Below are 8,963 nucleotides of genomic sequence, written 5' to 3'. Positions count from 1 at the left end.
CCGTGGGATGTAGCTGAATCCCCCCTTCCCCACCTGATGTCTTTCACAATTTTGCAGTTTAATCAAATCGCCCGCTTTTAGTCGGCCAGTTCCGCCGAGAAGGGGGGGCCCCGGCCATGTGGGTCGCTCTGGCCTGGGCCTCAGGGACAGCCCGCGCCACGCACGGTGCTTCAGCGCGGGGCGCCCCGGGCACGGATGGGAGTCAGAGCCGCGGGCCCGCGGCGCACGACGACCTGTGTCCCCGCGCCCTCCCCCCGCGGCCCGCGGCCCTGGGCCGAGCCCGTCCGGCCCGCGACGTCTGCGCGCGAACCCACAGCCGCGGTCCCGCCTCGCCTCGCCGCGCCGCGCGCGTCCGCGAAGCCTTGTTTTTTGCTGAAAATGCCTTGGCTTTGTCTCGGGCTGGGCTGGGGGCGCTCGGGCGGCCGCATTAAAATTCCTGGCGCCCCAGCCTTGGCCGCAGCGTCTCCCCTGAGACTCCACTTTCGCTATTACTGTCAAGTACCCTTGACTCTTTATTTTTGCCCTTTTATCTATTACAACTAATTCGAGTTCTTTTGCCCTTTTCAGTCTAAGACGTGGCTTTCTGCAAAGCCTCCCCCTGCCAGCGGGCGCTCGTAGCGCCGAGCCTTTAGAAATTGAGGGGTTTACTGTCAAAATGAAAATTTCACTTCAAATTATCTTGGCTGATGCTCGCTCGCCAGGCCGGGGGCTCCCGCCGCCGCCTTTTGACAGGCACGTCAGCGGCGAGCTTCCGGATCTCGATAATATCATCCAAGAGAGGGAAAGTCAATACGGTGACAGCGCGCGGGCGGGTACAGTCCAATTACCACGCGCTGCCCCGGCCTCCTCCGCGCGGCGGCCGGTCCCCACGCAGCGTCCAGGAAGCGCTCCCTCCGCTCCAGGTCTGGAGTTCGGGGTCCCACCGCTCGGTTGGGGGACGGGCCGAGGTCCAGCCATCAAGGTCCCACCACTCAGGGTGCCCCCGAGCGCAGGCGACCGGCCTCTGGCCGCGCGGTTTCTCTCTCTCGGATGCGTGACTCGGCCCGCGCGGCCTGGTCCCATCGGCCAGCTTTCCAGCGCTTCCGGCCCTGACCCAACAGATGCCCAGTCCAGTCTCGCCGTCGCAGGAGAAAGCCCTGGCCTCGCCTGTCCCTCGAAAGCTGCCTGCGGGCCCACGAGAGAGCCCACGAGAGAACTCGCGTCTCCTCGGTTGCCCATCTGTCCGCGTCCTGGGCAAGGGCCACCATCACTTTGTCGCTGCAGCCCTGGGCCGCTCCGCCCCTGCGGGCTCCTCACCGGGGACTTGAATGAGGCCTTAGGCAGAGGGCTCGTAGCTAGGGGCAAGCCCCAGTCCAGGCGCACCGAGTTCCACGCAGCCCTGGCGGGGCCCTGGCTTAGGGCCCGGCGCCCCGCACGGGTGGGGGTGGGGAATCTGGTTTCAAGGCAAACCAGGGGTCTGATCGCGCAGAAACCTAGGCGAGGCGGGGCAAGGCCCGGGTCCTCCCTCTCCCCGCCACTCCAATTGCTCTTGGGGTTCTTTTCCTAATCCCTACCCAGACCCTGCCCACCGCCTCGGGCCCCCACCTCAAGGCCTTTTAGCTCCCCCTCGGGTCTGCGGCCTACGTGCACTTCCCGGTCCAGAGCCGATGCTCACAGTGAGGACTCATTACCCGCGGGGCGCGGGGGCCCTGGAGGGAGGGGGCGGGGCTCGGGGCCGAGCGGGGCGCCGGGAGGCCGCGCACTCCCGCGAGCGTGGTCCGAGGGTGGGCAGCAGTGTCCTTCCCCTCCTCCAGGGCACAGTCCCAGGGAATTTAGGAAGTTTAAAAGTTATTCTAATTAATCTGGCCAAAGAAACTCCCATTTTCTCAAAATACCGGACCATGGTCGTGGAGGGGAATTTTAAAGTTTTGGGTCTCTCATCCACTTCCATTATGGAATTCAACAGAATCCGGCAAGTTTACTTTGACTGTTTTTTAGAAAATGGCTTGACCGACCATGTCTTGGGCTCTGCAAGCCCCCTGCCGCCCGGAGCCCCTTCCCCACTGCCCCCCCGTGGGTGTCGGCCCCTTCCCTCTGCCCAGTTCTCAAATCCCTACATTGGAAAGGTGTTCATTTTGCAATGCAAACATCATCACTCCGTTTTATTGACTTTGTTATATCAGCCTCTGAAGCAGGCAATTATCGGTGCGAACATACTTTTAAAAAACATAATTTTATCGAGTTAAGAATGTGCAATAGTGTGAATTCGGTGCAGGTGTTGCGGTGAGTTCCGCGCTGAGGATGAGATCAGGTCAACAGGCTGAGGGTCCTCGCTGGGACACGGCGTGCCTCACACCCAGGAGGCAGCGACACAGACGAAGCTTAGGAGCCGAAATGTTCTCTCCGTGTAAACTTTTGGACGTAAACTTTATGCTTCAGGGCGGCTGCCTTCTGCTCTGGGAGCAGCCCTATCCCACTGGTCCCCGAGTTTGGGAAAGGCCGGGACGGTCACCCGCCCTGGCGCGACAGATGGGGTCTCTCGTTGGTGGTCCCGGAGACCGAGTCCAGCCCCTCCCTCAGGGTAGGCGGGCGGCCTGAGCTTGGCGCTCTCCGCTAGCTTTGGAAACTCAGTACAAAAGGAGTCTCGGACGTGCGGGCTCGCACCGAGCACCGGGAGTCGCGCCGCGTCAGGCGCAGAAGGGCTTCCCGCTGGCCTTGGGCGCCGCCAGAAGCTCCTTGGCGGGGCCAGTGGCCTGGGCGTCGTGGGGCGCGGCGGCGGGCGGGAAGGAGCGCGCCAGGGGCGACGTCAGCACGTTGGCGCCCACCCCCAGCGAGCGTCCCAGCGGCCCCGGGTCCAGGAGGGCGCCCTTGGCGGTGGCCCAGGCCTGGTTCAAAGTGCTGTGCCTGAGGATGGGGTCGTGGAAGACTCCGTCCACCCAGTTTCTGAGACTGGTTACCGGGGAGTCTTGGTGCCTGTCCAGGGCACTGGCGGAGGCCGGGGCCGCAGGTGAGGACGAGGCAGGCGCCAACGAGACGGCCGCAGGGGCGGCGGGGCCTTGGCGCTTGAGCATGCACGACGGAAACTCAGTCTGGCTCAGGTTGGTGGCGGCGGCTGCGGTAGCCGTGTGCGCCAGGGACCAGATGCGTGGTTTGACCTCAAGCCCCGCTGTCGCCCCAGCCTGGGCAAAGCCCATCTTGGCCTCGCAAGCCTGCGGGCCGCCCCCGATGCCGAGCTGCTGCTCCGGCCCCACCGCCACGCTCCGGAGGCAGCTCCGGGCCCTCTCCAGGTCCTGGTCCAGGGCGGCCCCGCCACTGGTGGCCAGGGGCATCCGGAGAGCGCCCGAGGCCTCTTTCCCGGGGGCACCGGGACCCTCGGGTGCAGCAGGAAGGCGCTCCAGGCCGCCGTCCAGGGGCTGGAAGGGTGGCTTCAGCTCACACTCTGGGGGCTCTGCCTCCAGTGGGTCGAAGTCCTCCAAGTCGCTGAGCTCCAGATCCTTCTCCTCTTTGCTGACTGTCTCTGCCCAGGAGAGAGAGAGAGTGGCCAGTGGAGAGAGAGAGGGTGCGAATTAACCAGACCGGTTTCCTTTTTCCTCCACCTCTGCGCCCATGGCCATGGGGCCTGACTTTAGAGCCAGGAAAAGCACCCACGCCTTTCTTCGGGACTCCCGTCTCCCCCAAACTGGCAATACCTGACAGTGGATTTCAGCCTCCGATTACTGGGGGTGGGGCGGGGGTGTCTAATGTTCTAGAAGAGATGTTGGCTTTCTTTACACGTGCTCCTGGCTCACCCCCACAGCCCGCCCCCACACCCGCACGAGCCCTTGCTCGGGTCAGCTCATTCATTGGATGCCCGGCTCCCAAGGGTGCACTGCCTTCAGCCACCCTAGAACCCCCAAAGGAGGCACAGGGAGGTCTGCCCTCACGGCCCGCTTGGGCTTCACCAACCTCTACCCACCTTCGTTCTTGGTGCTCTTGAGGGGCTCCTCCCGGGGGTCTTCCTCCGCCCCCTCGTCTTCCTCGCCCTCCCCAAAGGGCCGCTTCTCATCCACACACTTGTTCCTCGGCGGCCACGTCATCTTGTTCTCCTTCTTGAGGCGCCGGCGCGCGTTGGCGAACCAGGTGGAGACCTGCGTGAGGGTCATCTTGGTGATGATGGCCAGCATGATCTTCTCGCCCTTGGTGGGGTAGGGGTTCTTGCGGTGCTCCTGCAGCCAGGCCTTGAGCGTGCTGGTGGTCTCGCGCGTGGCGTTCTTCCGCCGCGTGCCGCTGTCCATGGTGCTATACCTGGAGATGGGCGGGGCAATGGGGCGCCAGCCTGCCTTGGCCCAGATTAGTCACCGGGTTGTTCCAGGCGGGGCCCGGCCGGCTTTCAGTCCCCAGCGTGTCGTGGGGGTGTGTTTATGGTGGTAAGACCTGGGTCGGGACCGCAGGGATTGCCGGTTTGGGCCCGAAGTCTAAGAGAATATTTATGTTTCATTAAATTTACATGGAATCTGGGCTGCTTCGCGAGCCACAGAAGCCATGAGTGGGGCACAGGCGGAAGGCCCAGCCAGGTGTCCGTCACTCTGCACGGACGTAGATGCCTTCGAGCTCTTTTACTGGGTCTCTCTCCTACACTTCGGATCCCCCAGACAGGAGAGCAATTTACAGAGCTGCGAATCAGATCGTGTAACGCCCACGGGCACCATTGGTCGTTAGCGCCCAGAGGGCCTGCGTGGACTTTCCGTGGCTAAATATGTAATTGTCGCTGGCGGAAGCGGTCGCACGGGCTTGCAAAGTGGCTCGGTGGGACCAAGGCCTGGTCAGCTCAGCGCCACCCGAGGAGAGGAATGCCCCTCATCCTGCTACCCAATCTTTCTTGGGGGCGTGGGGCTGATGAGGGGTGATGGCTGACAGAAGCGCCGGGGCCCGGGGACAGCGAGGAGAATCGGTGCCTCACCTGTCATAGGCATACTGGCCCAGCGCCGGCTCGTATGGGTAGTAGGCGGCTGCGGCGGCGGCAGGCGCGAGGCCCGCATGCGCAGATCCCGGAGCGTCCTTGGAGTCGAAGCTGTTCTGTGGGAGCCCGGGAGCCTAGAGTCGCGGCTTAGGGAAGCCGCCCAGCTCGAGCCCCTCCCTCTGCCTTTTGCATGCTTCGCCCCACTCCCCAGACTGTCCCCAGTGCCTAGGGAGCAAAAGAGCCCCAAGACGCGAAGTGAGGAGGGCGCAGCTGAGGCGTTGAGGGGACAGGGATTAGGTGTCGGGGACCGAGAGATGAGTGTGAGACTGGAAGGAGGGGCTGGGGGCGGCAGAACAGAGAGGGCGAGAGAGAGACAGAGATGAGGATGAGACGACGGGGAGAAGAGGCGTGGGGCGGAGCCAGGGCGCCTGGGAGAGGCGCAAGGGAGGGAGAAGGAAAGGGAGGGGTGAATGGGGGCTGGCAGGAGAGGAAGAGGAAGCCAGGAGGAGTGCGGGGCAGGAGAGGGGTGTCAGGAAACGCGGTGGGAGGGGGGAGTCTGCTCCGACAGAGCCAGAGATCTGATCAGAACTTAAAAGCGATCCAAGGAAAAAAAATACATTAAATACAGCGACCACCTGCCCAGTCGCCGCAACCAGGCGGGGTGGGGGAGGAGCTGGGGGTGTTTCCAGGAGCCAGGCTGGGAGGAGCAAAGCTGAAGACACGCCTCCCACCCGCAGCAGTCCGGGGCCCAGGGGCCTCACGCCGCTGCCTCCGGGGTTGGCGCTGGGGAAAGTGACTCGAGGGGTAGGGGCATAACACCTCCTCCCTGCATACCAGCGAGTAGAAGGCGGAGGCCTCGGAGCCGTAGGTCACATAGTTGCCGTAGCCCTGCGAGCCCCCGTAGGGGGCCCCGTACACGCCCAGCGCCGCGGCTGAGTTGAGCTCATGGCGCGCGGTGGCCAGCAGCCGGCTCTCGTAGACCGGGCAGTAGACGGAAGCCTGGGCTGAGGCGGTGGGCCCGGAGTCTGCCAGCGTGCGGCCACCTGATTCGCAGCACGTGCTCAGGGAGTTGGTGGTCATCAGAAACTGGGGGAGAGAGGAGCCCCGAGGAAAGGCAGGCCACCAGGCGCAAGGCTGGGGCGCTGGGCCTCCACCTGTCCTGCACCAACCAGGAGGCAGTGCCCCCTGTCTTTCGGGTCTATCTCTGTCCACCCCTGGCTGCAGACGCCTTCCCTCTGCAAGCCTGGGTGCCCCGGCCCCCCGGGGCGCGCTCCAACCACGTGGGGCCAGGCAGTCCTGGGCAGCGGCGTTCACGTCTGCCCCGGGGTTTCCCCAAGGCCCTGCAGGCCTTCCTGCAGGCCACGATTCTCCCGCGTGCCCGGGGTCTCCTGAGGCACAGCCTCGGCTTTGGGGTGGAGGTCAAACTAAGCGCGAGCTCCCCGCTGCTCCCGTCGGTATTTCTCGGCAGCCCTGCCCTTCCCGCGGAGCGTGGAGCAGGCCCTGCCCGCTGGAAGCGATACCGGCCCGCCGGATCCCGGCCCTCCAGTGCGTCCGGCCTCGCGGGGCCTCCTTACCTGGGGCGCCGACGAGTAGGTGTACCCGAACTGCGGGTAGGACATGGCGAGCGCGGCCCGGGGCCGGCGGGCGGGCCGGCTGGGTCCTGCGCGCGGGGGCCGGCGGGGCGCAGCCACTGCTCCGGGGCCGCCAGCTCCTAGGCGCTGGGGGAAGCGAAGCAGGAGAGCCGGTTAATTCATCCACACGCTCCGCAAACTTTTCTAACCGGGTAGGAAAGTGAGCCGCGGCGTCGGCCGCGATCCTTTTAGCTTCGCAATTCGGAGCCTCGAGCGGGCTCTGGGACCGACCGGCCTCGCGGCGATGACACAAATACATATTTTGCAAAAAAGGAAAAAAAAAAAAGTCTCGCGAACCCGTCAAGTGAGATGTACGCGGCTTTAAGCGGCCGAGGCTCTGACGTCAGCCCACGCCGCAGCCCGGCCTGGCCGCAGACGTGCCGGTCACTCAGCCACGGCCCGGCCGGGCGGGGCAAGCGGAGGGGCCAGCGCGCTTAACAAATGAATTTCATCCGAGGAGTCAAGCTCGCCCCGACGAACAGCGGCTCTCCTTAGTCACCGAGGACGGGAGGCACTTTTAATTAGAAATTAATTAATGAGCAGCTGCTCCTTCCCGCCCCACTGTAATCATTAGTCTCAATTACAAATGAGACGTATGAGGGACACGCGAGCGAGTCTTCATGAAGATGTAATCAACAGTTAAAATTAGCCCGCGCGGCGCCGGCAGCGGCGGCCTGCGCTCTGCGCGCCCCTCCAGGTGGAAGGCGGCGGCTAAGCGGGCGACTTCGGTTTCATCCGGGGTCAGCAACGCCTCCCCCTGTTCGAACCCTACTCCAGGCTGGTCTTCCAGAGCCAGATGCAGCTTCAAGAGTGTCCACATCTGGAGGTCCAAACGCCCTCGGGTGAGTGGGTTCTGGGCCTGCCCCGGAGCTTGCCACCCTACTCCAGGTGGCCCACAGGCTTCAGGACTTGCCACGCTCGGCCGCCGAGTCCCTGGGGAATGCCCTCCCCCCTCTCCCGCCTGTGAGTTCCCACTTGGCTCACGGCCCTCCCTTTCCCGCCCCCACCCTCCGGGGCCGCACGCCCTCAGCCGCCCTGCCCCTCGCGGCTAAACCCAGGACTGCCAGATGTCCCTGTGCGCTCCGGGGAGTGGGTTCCGAGCGTCAGTGTCGGGGTCGCTCCCGCCGCGCTCGCTGCTCCTGGCGACCTTCGGAGCTAGGCACGGGGGAGGGGGCGTTGGGCATCAGGCGGGGGCGCCGGGCGTCAGGCAGGGGAGCCCTTCCCATCCCGCCTCGCGTAGCTCTCTGACCACGGGGCTGTGCGGAGTCGTCCGGGGAGGAGACCGAGCGCGCACCCCAGGACTTCCGCAGCCAGTCCCGGCCTTGGGCCCTTGCCCGAGTTCAAAGCAGAGGCCCGCGCGCAGGCGGCAAGAAGGCGTCCGGGCCACGCTGAACTCGCTCCCCGCCTTGGGCGCCGCCGACCTCTGGGGCCCAAGCTCGCCCCAGCTGCTCTCGCCCGGCTCGGCCGGGAGGGGGCCGCGCGCGCGCGGCGGCGCTGTGCAGACTTGCTGGGAGAGATTCTTGGGTTCAGACCTGCGAATCGCCCCAGGGTCATCCTCTAATTAATGATGACGTTCTCACTCTCTCCCCAGCTGCAAGCCTGCCTCCCAGAAACGAAATCTGCCTGCTCTGACAGCTTGGTTGAAGGTGATTGATGACTATCTGGAGACCACAGTGCGCATCATATAATATCTGCTGCGTAATTGCTTTAATTTACAGAAGAAAATACGAGTTCCCCGATCGCGTTGGACCTGAGCCGGCCACGTCCGAGCTGCTTGCAAAGGAAAAACATCGGAAATAATGAATAGGCGCTCCATGCAAATTATTCAGACAGTTTAGCGTCCATAGCCAGGAGAGATATATAAAGAACACGAATCAAATGACATTAATAATTGTTTTTGAATTCTGTATTGATTTGGCGGTGGCCGTGTTTATTTCTTTCTCACCTGAATTGCTAATATCACCTTCCTGTAAATAATAAGAAACTAGCCACCGGGCTTCTGGGCAGAAATGAATCTCTCAATCTCTCTCCTCTTCCTCCTCCGCTCCTCCCCTCCCCCACCGCCCCTCCTCTCAACTCCTTCCAGTGTTCTGGCTTCTGCCGAGGCTTTGGCTGATCGTCCCCCTACCTTCTATTATTTATTGTTTACAAAAAACTGTCTCTGCCCGGGTAATGAGGCCCGGCCAGGGAGGGGCGGTCGCCAAGGGTAGCGGAGCACTCCGGGATCCGCGCACAGGGACGGCCTTCGGCTCTCCTTCCTCACCCCCTGCTGTGGCCCCCGCCTGGCGAGTGTGAGCGCTCAACCGGCTGGGGAGGAAGCCACCGCCGGGTCCCAGCAGCCAGCGCCCGGGGGGTTCCGGCGGGCAGCCCTCGGCACGCCCGGCCCTGACAGCCGCGGTTCCTTGCCCGAGACT

At 63.9% G+C, this 8,963-nt stretch overlaps 1 protein-coding gene and 1 long non-coding RNA gene across 3 annotated transcripts; one reads left to right on the top strand and one right to left on the bottom strand.

Annotated features, from left to right (window-relative positions):
- Positions 1–2,112: 2,112 nt before the first annotated feature.
- IRX4 (iroquois homeobox 4) lies at positions 2,113–7,200 on the bottom strand. 2 transcript variants are annotated; one of them, XM_039842827.1, is made up of 6 exons: positions 6,493–7,200; positions 5,753–6,004; positions 4,919–5,034; positions 3,935–4,263; positions 3,018–3,496; positions 2,113–2,798 (listed from the first exon to the last, which is right to left on the bottom strand). In XM_039842827.1, the coding sequence occupies exons 1-6, from the start codon at positions 6,535–6,537 to the stop codon at positions 2,667–2,669; spliced, it is 1,353 nt and encodes a 450-aa protein (XP_039698761.1). In that variant the 5' UTR covers positions 6,538–7,200; the 3' UTR covers positions 2,113–2,666. The 2 variants fall into 2 exon arrangements, with proteins under 2 accessions (XP_039698761.1, XP_039698760.1); XM_039842826.1 differs by having other exon boundaries at positions 2,113–3,496.
- Positions 6,860–8,437, top strand: LOC120586300 (uncharacterized). The gene is made up of 2 exons (XR_005648685.1): positions 6,860–7,391; positions 8,141–8,437. It is a non-coding gene; the product is annotated as an uncharacterized LOC120586300 (long non-coding RNA).
- The last annotated feature ends 526 nt before the right edge of the window (positions 8,438–8,963 follow it).

This window comes from Pteropus medius, unplaced genomic scaffold (genome assembly GCF_902729225.1).
Source record: "Pteropus medius unplaced genomic scaffold, Ma_sr-lr_union100, whole genome shotgun sequence".
Taxonomy (NCBI): domain Eukaryota; kingdom Metazoa; phylum Chordata; class Mammalia; order Chiroptera; family Pteropodidae; genus Pteropus; species Pteropus medius.
The sequence above is the reverse complement of the archived record's forward strand: the minus strand, read 5'-3'. Positions and strand labels throughout refer to the sequence as shown.